Source organism: Triticum aestivum, chromosome 5D, assembly GCF_018294505.1.
Source record: "Triticum aestivum cultivar Chinese Spring chromosome 5D, IWGSC CS RefSeq v2.1, whole genome shotgun sequence".
Taxonomy (NCBI): Eukaryota; Viridiplantae; Streptophyta; class Magnoliopsida; order Poales; family Poaceae; genus Triticum; species Triticum aestivum.
Genome location: NC_057808.1, coordinates 515,685,809 through 515,699,216, shown reverse-complemented (window position 1 = coordinate 515,699,216; position 13,408 = coordinate 515,685,809). Strand labels below are relative to the sequence as shown.

At 40.5% G+C, this 13,408-nt stretch overlaps 1 protein-coding gene and 6 non-coding genes across 7 annotated transcripts; 2 read left to right on the top strand and 5 right to left on the bottom strand.

The window, feature by feature from the left end:
* Positions 1–729: 729 nt before the first annotated feature.
* Positions 730–811, bottom strand: TRNAY-GUA (transfer RNA tyrosine (anticodon GUA)). Its single transcript has one exon. It is a non-coding gene; the product is annotated as a tRNA-Tyr (tRNA).
* A 507-nt stretch (positions 812–1,318) lies between these two features.
* TRNAT-GGU (transfer RNA threonine (anticodon GGU)) lies at positions 1,319–1,390 on the bottom strand. The gene has a single exon. It is a non-coding gene; the product is annotated as a tRNA-Thr (tRNA).
* Positions 1,391–2,925: 1,535 nt separating this feature from the next.
* On the bottom strand, positions 2,926–2,996 carry TRNAG-GCC (transfer RNA glycine (anticodon GCC)). The gene has a single exon. It is a non-coding gene; the product is annotated as a tRNA-Gly (tRNA).
* Positions 2,997–3,820: 824 nt separating this feature from the next.
* On the top strand, positions 3,821–3,908 carry TRNAS-UGA (transfer RNA serine (anticodon UGA)). The gene has a single exon. It is a non-coding gene; the product is annotated as a tRNA-Ser (tRNA).
* A 2,196-nt stretch (positions 3,909–6,104) lies between these two features.
* Positions 6,105–6,192, bottom strand: TRNAS-GCU (transfer RNA serine (anticodon GCU)). Its single transcript has one exon. It is a non-coding gene; the product is annotated as a tRNA-Ser (tRNA).
* Positions 6,193–6,920: 728 nt separating this feature from the next.
* On the bottom strand, positions 6,921–13,392 carry LOC123123368 (DNA-directed RNA polymerase subunit beta''-like; the record flags this gene model as incomplete). Its single annotated transcript, XM_044543864.1, is given in 2 exon segments — positions 6,921–8,956; positions 13,083–13,392. A coding segment is annotated over 1 exon segment (1,995 nt), but the record flags the coding sequence as incomplete, so codon positions are not given.
* TRNAR-UCU (transfer RNA arginine (anticodon UCU)) lies at positions 10,616–10,687 on the top strand. The gene has a single exon. It is a non-coding gene; the product is annotated as a tRNA-Arg (tRNA).
* Positions 13,393–13,408: the final 16 nt, after the last annotated feature.

Sequence of the window (13,408 nt, the reverse complement as noted above, 5' to 3'; positions counted from 1 at the left end):
TCTATTCCATAAGAGTGGAATAGGAAATTAAGATGAGGATGGTATCATCATAAAGAAAGATAGAGTAATATAATATCCTAAATTCTACTAATCCACATATCGTATGTGTGTCTTTCTTTATCTTTATCGATCGGGAGTAGTGAAAAAAAATTCCTATATGCCTTCCCTCCCTCTTTAATGAGGGATGCAAAATAAAAAAGTGAAGTAAGGGTGCCCTGTGGGTATTTGATCTTGCTCCCTGCCCCTTTTTTTCATGGAAAAAGGAAATATCAATTTCTCCATTCATTGAACCCTAGTTCGGGACTGACGGGGCTCGAACCCGCAGCTTCCGCCTTGACAGGGCGGTGCTCTGACCAATTGAACTACAATCCCCGCGGGGTGTATGGCATACCCATTCTTAAATAGAACCATAAGAAGATTCGATTCGTCTTTCGTACTCTAAGAAATAGACGAATCATATACTACATACCCACATATTATATTATACGTGGGTATAGTGAGAGTGACATAACTAGTATGTCGTGATTTTTTATCACTAAAAATGGATAATAATCCAGCCTTCAATAAGAAAAACTCTTTTGTTTGTAAGAAAGGAATGAGAGAGATATGGATTAGAAAAAAAAAATTCCCTTTTTTCTTTATCTTTTATTTCTATAGATCAGACATTTTTTTTATGGAAGAAAAACAAAAGGATTTAGTTCATACTCACGAAGCCCTAGATTTTTGGTTTGGGCCGAGCTGGATTTGAACCAGCGTAGACATTGTCAACGAATTTACAGTCCGTCCCCATTAACCACTCGGGCATCGACCCAGGAAGAATTTATTCTAGGGTTTTTGCTAATCTATGATTAACCTCCTTTCATAATAGTCCCTACCCCCAGGGGAAGTCGAATCCCCGCTGCCTCCTTGAAAGAGAGATGTCATGAACCACTAGACGATAGGGGCATCACTAGACGATAGGGCCATATACAACCGCTCGTGATTATACTATAATCATAGTATGAGCAGTTTTTTGGAATTGTCAATATACTCGAAAAGTATAAATAGATCCAAAGCAAAGAGTTTTTCCAACTTTTCTGTTATGTTTTCATCTAGGATTTTTTTTAGTTGATCGTTATAGATTAATTCTCCGTGCTTCATTTAGTGTTCAGACCAAAAATGCATCCATCCCGCACTAAGTCATAAAATTCTCTAAAAATATAGAGAAAGTTTCAAAAACAAAGAACAAAAGTGAATCAATTTAGTAGAAAAGTACTCTATCAGATTCGAACCAACGACTTACGTCTTAGCACGAGATTACTCTACCACTAATTTAAAAAGCCCTTTATCGGATTTGAACCGATGACTTATGCCTTACCATGGCATTACTCTACCACTGAGTTAAAAGGGCTTTTTATTTAATTCAAAAATTAGCCACTTGGATTTCCCATTATGGGTCTACTGCATAATGTACATATTATATATATAATATATAGAGATAGAGAGAGAGACATTATGTAGAGATTGTATATGTATATATCGATATCTTGAGAGCTCAAAATAAAATTAATAAAAAAAACATACCCTACATAACATATCCAACTCTTCTTGGTTCAGGGTTTTCCGTTTCCGAAGACTAGTAAAATAGGCGGATTCTGGAACCCCAAGGATTCAACGGTATATGGATATGGAAAATATAAGATTTCCGATCCTAGCGGGAAAAGGCGGGGAACAGATACCCAATAGGATATAGGATCCTTGGGAGGAACTTTTGGTAATGGCCTTGATCCTCTATGCTATTTTTTATGTGTTCTTAGTTCTATTGAACTTTTTTCATTCTTTTAAACAAGAATCTAATAAACTAGAATTGAGTCAGTGGAAAAAAGGAGAGAGAGGAAAGTGTTAAATGGAGAGAGTCGACTAATCAGAGACTTTTAGGATCTTCTTTACATCAGGTAAATCTGTCGGCCCTGTCCGTTTTTTTCTTTAAGTTACGACTCTTTGCTGCTTACTTCTATCAAAATTTATGTTATTTTACAGACACAATAATGCAAAAAATGAAACAAACAAGTATCAACCAACCAATTATCAAAAGGATTAGCAATAAGACTTTTTGTGGACATGTACAGGATTTTGACATAGTGCCGCATGCACTATTTTTCATCCTCTATCAAGATTAATAAATAAGAAAACACATTAGAAAAAGTTTAAGTATATATTATACAAGAATATACACTGTTAACCACAACAAGGTGCGGTGTGTCGCCACACGGGTATGCCACTTTACCACTTCATCACTGGCACTAACCCTGTAAGAGGCTAAACCAGGATGATTTAATCCAGCAATAATAATTTATGTTTCTTTCGTCTTATTGCAGTAGAGTCGTGCCACGTTTCGATAAGAATACATTGCCTCTATTATGGATGTATCAACACATATTTCTCTGTTTAGTAACATGCAACATGCATGATGGCAATAAATTTGCTTCTTTCCATCTTATTTCTTACGTCCACTATTTACATACAATAATCGGTCATCTTAAAATAGTAACACTTATTATAAAAATAAGCACAATCCATATAGTCACACCGTATCGACCGACCATCTTAAAGTAGTAACAGTTCTTATAAAAAAGAAGGCGCAAGGCTTCTCCCTACCCTGCAGAAAATAAAAATGAAACGAAAGGGACAGTCTACCTCTCTCTTCCCTTTAAAAAAAGTTTGCCCGTTGTTTGTCTCAGTTAATACCCAATTTTTGGAGCTCTGTTGGCGAGTTCTATTTCTGCCTCCGGAGCGCCCTCTTTTTTTGAGTGGGATGCAAAGGAAGGGTAATATAGTAAGGGATACGGCACTAGACTAACACCTAATTAATACTTAATTTAATATAAGTAGTTAAACAGTTAACTAGACTAAACTTTTTATCATAGTACTTTGATAAATTAAGCGGGCGAGCGGCGGGAATCGAACCCGTATCTTCTCCTTGGCAAGGAGATATTTTACCATTGAACTACGCTCGCTACGGTATATATTTTATAGCGTATATCCGCCTGGGTCGACCTTCTATGTCTGGGTCGACCGTTTCATTTCATTTTCTATTATATTAGAGTTTTCCTTTTTTTATTATCTGTGAATGAATATTCTAATGGGAATGGAATTTCATAATACTGAAAGAGAAGAGCTAGCAATTCGGAACGCAAATTGCGTTTTAATACGTCTCACTATTCTAATTTTTTAGAAGAAATGGCCTTTATTATTTCTTTTTTATGGGGTTAATAAATATTAACCAAATTTAATTTAAGAAATGAGAGAATTCAGAATAGCTACGAGAAAGACTAGTCCAATCCATAATGATGTACCGGAAAATACAACATTTTTATTATTTGACCAACCATCAGGAGAAGCAAATACAAGGGGTACACTAATTACTAAGACTGAGGAAGTCGCAATTAATGCAAAAACAGCTAATTGGAAAGCAATAGTCATATTTCTAATCCTCCAAGCTACCATCAAATAAAGTTGACTACATATTTGATCCCTCACTTAAACCAAAATTGTAAAAAAATACAAGAAGTAGGAGGGGTTTAATCATGAATCCATTGATTCTTCTCTTTAATTCAAATTTATTACTTAAACCGCTTTTTTATTTGGATATGGGGGTGAGAAGAGATTATTTACTCTTTATTTCACAAGCGGGTATAGCGGATCCTGTATCCGTGTATACAGTATACAGAGATATATCGAAAAGGAACTTGTATCTGATATCTTTCTAGAGGCTAATAAATCTTTTTATTTTTTATATGGCTATGTTCTATTTGTAGGAGTAAAATAAGGATTAGGCTGTGGAGAGATGGCTGAGTGGTTGATAGCTCCGGTCTTGAAAACCGGTATAGTTCTAGGAACTATCGAGGGTTCGAATCCCTCTCTCTCCTTTTGCTTATTGAATACGTTTGTTTCTTTCATTTTTTTTTCTGTCCCTTATCTTTCTTTCATAAAAAGGAATGAATGGCTCGGCTAGATGGAATAACCGAGCCAGAACAGAAAATAAGTAGAACAGGTATAAATAAGAAAATCTTAGTTAAGAGGGTTCATGTAAAGAACAGGTTCCAAATCACGATCGATTCCCTTTTCAAAACCTGCTGCAGCAGCTCGGGCTCTTCCTGCATGCCATAAATGGCCCACAAAAAAGAAGAATCCTAGAACAAAATGAGAAGTTGATAACCAACTTCTAGGAGAGACATAATTAACTGCATTGATCTCGGTAGCTACGCCACCCACGGAATTTAAAGAGCCTAAAGGAGCGTGGGTCATATATTCTGCTGAGCGTCGTTCTTGCCAAGGTTGTATGTCTTTTTTCAACCTACTCAAGTCCAAACCGTTGGGGCCCCTTAGAGGTTCTAACCATGGAGCACGAAGGTCCCAAAAACGCATAGTTTCCCCTCCAAAGATAACCTCCCCAGTTGGGGAACGCATTAGATATTTACCTAAACCTGTGGGTCCTTGAGCGGATCCCACATTAGCTCCAAGACGCTGGTCTCTAACTAGAAAAGAAAAAAAGTAGAACAGGTATAAATAAGAAAATCTTAGTTAAGAGGGTTCATGTAAAGAACAGGTTCCAAATCACGATCGATTCCCTTTTCAAAACCTGCTGCAGCAGCTCGGGCTCTTCCTGCATGCCATAAATGGCCCACAAAAAAGAAGAATCCTAGAACAAAATGAGAAGTTGATAACCAACTTCTAGGAGAGACATAATTAACTGCATTGATCTCGGTAGCTACGCCACCCACGGAATTTAAAGAGCCTAAAGGAGCGTGGGTCATATATTCTGCTGAGCGTCGTTCTTGCCAAGGTTGTATGTCTTTTTCAACCTACTCAAGTCCAAACCGTTGGGGCCCCTTAGAGGTTCTAACCATGGAGCACGAAGGTCCCAAAAACGCATAGTTTCCCCTCCAAAGATAACCTCCCCAGTTGGGGAACGCATTAGATATTTACCTAAACCTGTGGGTCCTTGAGCGGATCCCACATTAGCTCCAAGACGCTGGTCTCTAACTAGAAAAGTAAATGCTTGAGCTTGAGAAGCTTCTGGCCCGGTGGGTCCATAAAACTCACTCGGATAAGCTGTATTATTGAACCATACAAAACAACAAGCGATAAAACCAAAGACAGATAAAGCAGCTAAACTATAAGACAAGTAAGCTTCTCCAGACCATACAAATGCACGGCGAGCCCATGCGAAGGGTTTGGTTAAAATATGCCAAATTCCGCCAAATACACAAATAAAACCCAACCATACATGCCCACCAATTATATCTTCTAAATCATCTACACTAACAATCCACCCTTCTCCACCAAAAGGAGATTTTAGTATTAATAAGCGGTATTCAAGCCACAGGAAAATGAATATCTCCGGAAAATATTTTCAATCCAATCGTGGATATTATGCCTGTTATACCTCTATTCTTTTTTCTATTAGCCTTTGTTTGGCAAGCTGCTGTAAGTTTTCGATGAAATCTTTAGTACTCTGTATGCCAAATTGAATGATGTGTTCATTCCAAAAAAATTTAAAAATGGGTAAAAGCCGAGAAGTTTTATATTTTTATATTATGAACCTTCGATTCTAAAATTTAAATTCTTCTACATTGAATGGGTAACTACAGCAATAAATTTGGATCAGCCTTTCTACTCCCCTGCACCTAGGTTGAGCAGGTACCTAAAGGTACCTACACAATACCTAACCACCTAACCCTATTTTCGCTATTGATAAGAGTGCTTATTATAAAAGAATTCTTGCAATTTTTTTCAAGAATTCTTTTTTGCATTTTTAGGTATAAAAAAAACCATCCTAGTGGATCCGTGTGGTAAGGAAAAACTGGTAATCTATTCCTTAAAAAAAATCTTGGAGATTATGTAATGCTTACTCTCAAACTTTTTGTTTATACAGTAGTGATATTCTTTGTTTCACTCTTTATCTTTGGATTCTTATCTAATGACCCAGGACGGAATCCTGGACGCGAGGAGTAAAAATTCAGTTTTTTTTTCTTATTGGATTTGTTTCGTACATTTATCTATGAGAAAATCCGGGGGTCAGAATTCTTTCCAATTCGAAAGTCCCAAATGATCCAAGGGAGCGGAAAGAGAGGGATTCGAACCCTCGGTACAAAAAAATTGTACAACGGATTAGCAATCCGCCGCTTTAGTCCACTCAGCCATCTCTCCACGTTCCAAAGCGAAAGGTTTCCGTGATATGATATAGGCAAGAAATAAGAAATAACGGTTGCAAAAAACCCCCTTTTTTTCTTTCAAAAGTCTATAAAAATTATATTGCCAATTCCATTTTAATTATATTCTTTTTTCTTAATGTTAATAAAAAAAGAAGAAAATTCTTGTTTTTTCTTTCTAAAAATCGATATTGGCCGAGAGACAATCAAATAGATTTTCTCTTTAGCGGGCATTTCCATATAGGACTTGTTATAATTATAATAAAACAAGCAGGTTATATAAAAAAAACGCTTTTTTTGTCGATTATTTATCAAGAAAGCAAAAAGGGTTCTTATCAAATCCACCATAAAATTGGAAAGAAGCATAAAGTAAGTAGACCTGACTCCTTTAATGATGCCTCTATCCGCTATTCTGATATATAAATTCGATGTAGATGAAATTGTATAAGCGAATTTTTTTTATTTCCTTAGACTTAGACCGCGCAAGACAAGAATTTTTCGCTATTTACGATTTCATATTCTTGTTACTAGATGTTCTATAGGAATAAGAAGAAATCGCAACTCCTTTGCGCTACACATAAAATTGGATTTCGAAGGTCCATTTTTTTTCAGAATCCTCTATTTTAGTTCTTCCACCCATGCAATAGAGAGGGAATGGGAAAAGAAGGGTTACTTTTATTTTCATCTTTCCCTTAAAAGATAGACTTTGAAATAGGAGTCTTTGAAACTTCTTGTATTTTTTGTGAGTTGTGTATCCACTCCAATAATACTATTGTCAAGTATCTTTAGGGATGAAGATCTCGGCAAGATATGAAGTTCTTGAAGAATGAAAAAAAACCGATCTACTTCTTTTTGGTATTTTAGACTAAATTCTTTTGTTCCTCGATGCTCAATCAAACCCTCTTTTTTTAAGATGGAATCTTCCTCTGGGCTCTCGTATTCGTCCTCTGAATCTTCTTCTGAGTCTTCCTCTAAAGTACCATATTTTTCCTCTGCGCTTTCCCCGGGGCTGCCATATTCGTCTTCTGAGTCTTCCTCTAGAGTTCCATATTCGTCCTCTTGGGTCCTATATTTGCTCTCTGGGCTCCCATATTCCTCTTCTGAGTCTTTCTCTAAAGTCCTATATTCGTTCTCTGGGTTCCCATATTCGTTTTCTGGGCTCCCATATTCGTCTTCTAGGGTTTCATATTCGTATTCGTCTTCTAGGATTCCATATTTAGATTCTTCTAGGGTTTCATATTCATATTCGTCCTCTCGGGTCCTGTATTCGTCTTCTAGGGTCTCATATTCCTCTTCTGAGTCTTCCGCTCGAGTCCTATATTCTTCTTCTAGGGTCCTATATCTAAATTTAACAATTCCTGAACCCTTTTTATCTTTTCTGTATCGGGGATCGTCAAAATAAGCAAAAATAGTATTTCTACGTAAAACACCCATAAGGGGGATTTCAATCGAAATCCCAAAACAGGATATTAGTTCTTTCTCTTGTTCTTGATGATATTGTAATGGAATGACGAACCTATTTCTTCGCTTTTCCGCCAACAAATCTGAATTATCTTGAAAAATAGAAGGATAGATAAAATTCCAATGGCCATTGGACATGATTCGATCCGACGTTGAATAATCAAGAATTTCCCTATCTTTTTTACCATAAGTATTCATTTGATCTTGATCCTTGTGGAGTGAAAAAGACGCTATACTGGATCTGCACATACTTACTGACAATATCCATAAATGGCTTGTTTTTGGTAATCGGCGAAGATTACCATATTGATATTCGGGCGCATGGTAAACATCAGTACTCCAGTGCATTTCGCCGTCTGATTCAGAATAAATATGCTTTTGTACCCTTTCTTTAAAATGTAAAGTGGACGTTCCGGCACGAATCTCCGCAATTACTTGTTCGGATTTTACATATTGATCATTTTGCACTAGAATCAAGCTTTTTGAGGGAATATTCACACTATATAGAATATCTTGACTCTGAATAGTTACATGAAAGTCTATATAACATAGAAAAGCAGGCTGCCCATGACGGGTACGTGTGGGGTGAACCAAATTCTCATTGAATTTTATTTTTCCATTCGAAGGGGATCGTACAAGGTCGGCAGTACCCCCTGTGAATACTCCGCCAGTATGAAAAGTTCTTAATGTTAGTTGAGTCCCTGGCTCCCCAATTGATTGACCCGCAATAATACCTACGGCTTCTCCCAATTCGACCAGATCACTATGAGTAGGACTCCGGCCATAGCATAATTGACAGATCCAAGAAGTGCTTCGGCAAGTAAAGGGGGTTCTAATATATATTGGTTGTGCTCGAAATGGTTGTGCTCGAAAGGCAGTTATGAATCGATTGACTAATCCAATTCCAATATCTTGATTTCGCGCGGCAATGCATCGTGAACCGATATATATATCGTCTGCTAATACACGACCAATTAGTGTTTGGACAAAAAGTTTTTCCGTCATCCCATTTTGAGGACTTACAGAAATACCTCGGATAGTACCACAATCTCTTCTACGCACAATAATATGTTGAACTACTTCAACAAGTCTACGTGTAAGATATCCAGCATCTGCTGTTCGCACAGCAGTATCTACAACCCCTTTGCGGGCTCCATAGCAGGAAATTATATATTCTGTCAAAGAAAGTCCCTCGCGTAAATTGCTTTGGATAGGTAAATCAATCATTTGTCCTTGAGGGTCCGACATTAATCCTCTCATACCTACTAATTGGTGTACTTGAGATGCATTTCCTCTGGCTCCTGAAAAAGACATTAGATAGACTGGATTAGAAGGATCCGTTATCCGAAAATTGGAATTCATTTCTTGTTTCAAATATTCACTTGTCGCATACCATATCTCAACAGATTGGCGTAATTTTTCTACCGCGTGTACAGCCCCATAATAATAGTGTTTCTCCAAAAGAAAACTCTGTTGTTCCGCGTCTTGGACTAACCATCCCTTAGAGGGTATTGTTAAAAGATCCTCGATTCCTAACGAAATCGATGTAGTAGTGGCTTGATGGAAGCCCAGAGTCTTTAGTTGATCCAGTATATGGGATGTATATCCCATTCCAAAATGATCTATTAATCTGCTAATAAGTCGTTTCATACCAGTTCCGTCTATCTCTTTATTATGAAAGACCAGATTGGCCCGTTCCGCCATACATAAGTACCCCCTTTTCGGCTGAGTAGGATTCGACAATTGCTGAGTAGGATTCGACAATGGGCCTGAGTCAGTGATTCGAAAATTTAATTAACTTGCCTCAATCTCAATCTGGATTCGCGTGGCAAATAATGATGATACTAGGGAAATCGGAATGCCCCCCGAAAGGGGAGGGGCATCGCCGAATCTAACTTTCTTGTTTAGGTAGTGTATGAATAGGCCTGACTAAATCCTTGTATGGCTTCCTCTATTTCTCTATAAAAAGAAATATGACCAAGAGTGGTTCGAATGTATATCGAACGAATTTCTTTTTTTCTATTTTCCATTATTAGATAGTGGGCATAAATCTCATGATAAGTCCCCAAAGATTCATATTGAACTTCAATCGGAACTTCTCTTGACCCAATGACGCGTTGATCCAGGTTCCATCGTAGCCACAAGGGACTATCTAAACTGATTAGTTTTTGTCTATAAGCTCCCAGTGCATCATAAGAACTAGAAAAATGGGGTTCTTTATCTTTCCTATATACACAACTCACAAATAATAGCAACGACACATTATGGCAAAAAAAAGTTTGATTCAGAGGGAGAAGAAGCGGCAGAAATTAGAACAGAAATATCATTTGATTCGTCAATCTTAAAAAAAAAGATAAGAAGCAAAGTTTCTCCCTTGAGTTTGAGTGAAAAAACGAAAATGCGAGAAAAATTGCAATCCCTACCGCGTAATAGTGCACCTACACGCCTTCATCGACGTTGTTTTTTGACCGGAAGACCTAGAGCTAACTATCGACATTTTGGGCTATCCGGACACGTACTTCGAGAAATGGTTTATGAGTGTTTGTTACCGGGTGCAACAAGATCCAGTTGGTAAGGATAAAATACCCTTTCGTATTTGTATGGATTTCTGGAATTGATAATCATAGAGGAGCCCTCTTTACCATTCTGTATAAATGGACTATTCTATTTGTATAGATATTGGTAGAGGGGCGTATCCAACCCTCTTTTATCCACTAGTTACCCCTCTTTAGTTTAAGAGTATAGAGCAGTTTGGTAGCTCATAAGGCTCATAACCTTGGGGTTGCGGGTTCGATTCCCACTACCGGCTCCATACTCCTTCTTTATGATATATGCATGATATAATATATACATCATGCATTTGTATCTGGATTTTTTGATTTCCTAAAAGAGTTTTGGTCTAACAGTTTTTTCTCGGAAGAAGCAAAAAAATAAAAGAAAGAATAAAATATGAAAGAAAAGCGTCCATTGTCTAATGGATAGGACAGAGGTCTTCTAAACCTTTGGTATAGGTTCAAATCCTATTGGACGCAATCTTATTTCTATCTATTCTTTAAATAACTATACTAAACTAAAAACAAAGAAAACTTTTTTGCATGATTCAAATGAAAAAGCTTTCTCAACGATTCCTATTCTACTAACAAGAGTAGACATGCAAAATTTATTTGTTACTGAAGAGAAAACCGTTCCAGCTGTTCCTGAATAGCTTCCTTCAAAAGGATTTCCACTTGCTCGGTGAATGTCTTGCTAGAAGATATAATTTCTTGGAATTGAGGTTTAGTATCTTTTAGATGTTTACGTAACTCATCCAGAAATTTATTTACCTGTTCAATTTCTAACGAATCAAGATATCCTCTTGTTCCGGTGGTGGTTAGCGCGTAAAGGCCAAAGGCCAATTCAGAACAAATACCCAAACCTGTTAGTGCATTAACAATTAAAGTAGTGACGGCTGTTGGGACAAGTCCGGAGCTATCACCCCCTCCTAGGTGATACCGCTAAACAGCCAGCCGCCACCGTCACATCGCACGGGTGCTCTCTGGGCCCGCCCGGCTTTCACAACGGTCTTAAGTAAAGTCAAGGTAACCGTGTGTCCAGACATCAAGGGGAAAACCCGAGGAATCACCCACGATGGATTCCACTTAATGTAATCATCAAGGTGAACGTAAGAGGGACCACCCTCGAGGTTCACACTTGAGGTGTTGCATGACAGAGCCGTATCGGGAATGGTGAAAGAGGAAATCACCCTCGATGACCATGACCGAATAGCTACACTACAGAATTATCATCAGGAGTGCGTTATGAGGGATCACCCTCAGCACTCGATAGTAGCTCTGCAGAGTCGAGCAACAAAAAGGGGCGTGATGTGATGTGAGGTGTCGGGCTTTGGTCGTCGATCACGTTGATCGAGTCGTCGATGATGAAGCAGGGGCAACAAGGACAAGGTGGAGGTCACTGATGGATCACTAACCAACCTATGCTAAGAAGTTTAGGATAAGCAGGTAAGGTACAATGAGCAGGTTAAAAAAGCAGGCTATGCATCAGAATAGGAGCAAACAATAACAATAGCAAAATCTAATGCAAGCATGAGAGAATGGAATGGGCGATATCGGGATGATCAAAGGGGGGGCTTGCCTGGAAGCTCCGCTGAAAGGGAAGAAGGGTCGTCGTCGACGTAGTCGATCACAGGGGCATTAGCAGCGGTCTCGGGGTCTACCGGAGAGAAGAGGGGGAAGAAACCGTAAATATAATGCAAACAGATGCAACACAGATGCATGACAGGGGTAACACGCGGGGCTGGGGGTGTTCTAACGCGGCGCTACACGATACCGGCGAAGGGGGATAACATCCGGGAAAGTTTTCCCGGAGTTAGGCATTTTCGGACAGACGAATCAGAGGGGAAATGTTGCATGTTTGCTATGCTAGGGGGACGTGACGGATGAACGGAGAGCGTATTCCGATTCGTCATATTTTTTTGAGCAACTTTCATGTATAAAACTTTTTACGGATTATTTTCTATGATTTTCTAAAGTTTTAGCATTATTCTGAAATTATTAATAATTCGAAATAAATACTAAAATGCTAGATGCACCCAGCACAGGGTACACAGAACTGTACCCAGTGGCTCACAGGTGGGCCAGGGGGTCCCAGTTGACCAGTCAACGTTTGACTGGTCAAGAGGGGGTGGGGCCCCCTGTCGTTGACTCACCCAACTAATTACAGATTAAACTAACTAATCTAGTTCATTAGGTTAATTAAGATTAATTAATTAAGTTAATTAAGCTTTTAACTAATTAATTAATTAATATTTTTATTAATAGATTTTTTCGTATTTTTTTATTAAACAGGGGCGTGGGGCCCCAACGTCAGTGGCCCAGGGGGCCAAAACGGGCGGCAGTGTAGCGGGGCTGCGGGCGGGGTTGCCCGTCGGGGTGGAACCCGGGCGACGGTGCGCCAGGTGCCGGACGGGGCAGACCCGGGCGCGGCCAGGCGAGGCCGGCCGGGCTGCGAGCGGCGCCGGTGGGCGCCAGAGCCTGGGCGCGTCAGGCGCACAAGGGGGCGCCGACGTTGGCCAGAGCGGCGCCGGGCGCGGGGCGAGGTCGCCGGCGAAGCGGCCGCGGCCGCACGGCAGTGGGGGCTGCGGGCGGGGGCGGTACGCGCGGCAGGGCGCTTGGCCAGGCGGAGGGGGGCATGGCTGCAGGCAGCGGCGGCGGGAGCACGGCGCAGCAGCGACCGACAGTAGAGTAGCAACTAGCAGGAGGAGGGGCACGACCCGGGCGGACGCGGCGTGGCCGCGGGGAGCGCGGGCAAGGCTAGGCGGGCGTGGCCAGGAGCAACAGCAGTAGGCACACACATACGTACGTGTACGCGCGAGCTCGGATGAGCTAGAGACGGAGGGTGCAAGCAGGGGGAAGTGGAGGAGGAGCTCACAACAGGGTGCTTGGCGTGCTCGAGGAGGCCGGTGAGGTCGCGGTGGTGTAGATCGACGACGACGACGTGCGGTGGCCGAAGCAGAGGAGACGAGGTTGATGGCGATGGCTACGCAGCTCCACTCCTAGCTCTGATGCCCAGAACAGACGCGGACGAACGCGATGAACGTCCAGGACGTGCTCCCGCCCGCCGGAGAGGTCGGTGGACGAGTCAACGACGGCGAGGAAGCGGTGACCGCGTGAGCTTGCGAGCTCAAAATCGACCCACAGGAGAGAGGGGGGACGATGGGGATCCAGAGGGGAATGGGAGAGGGCGAGCTAGGGTTT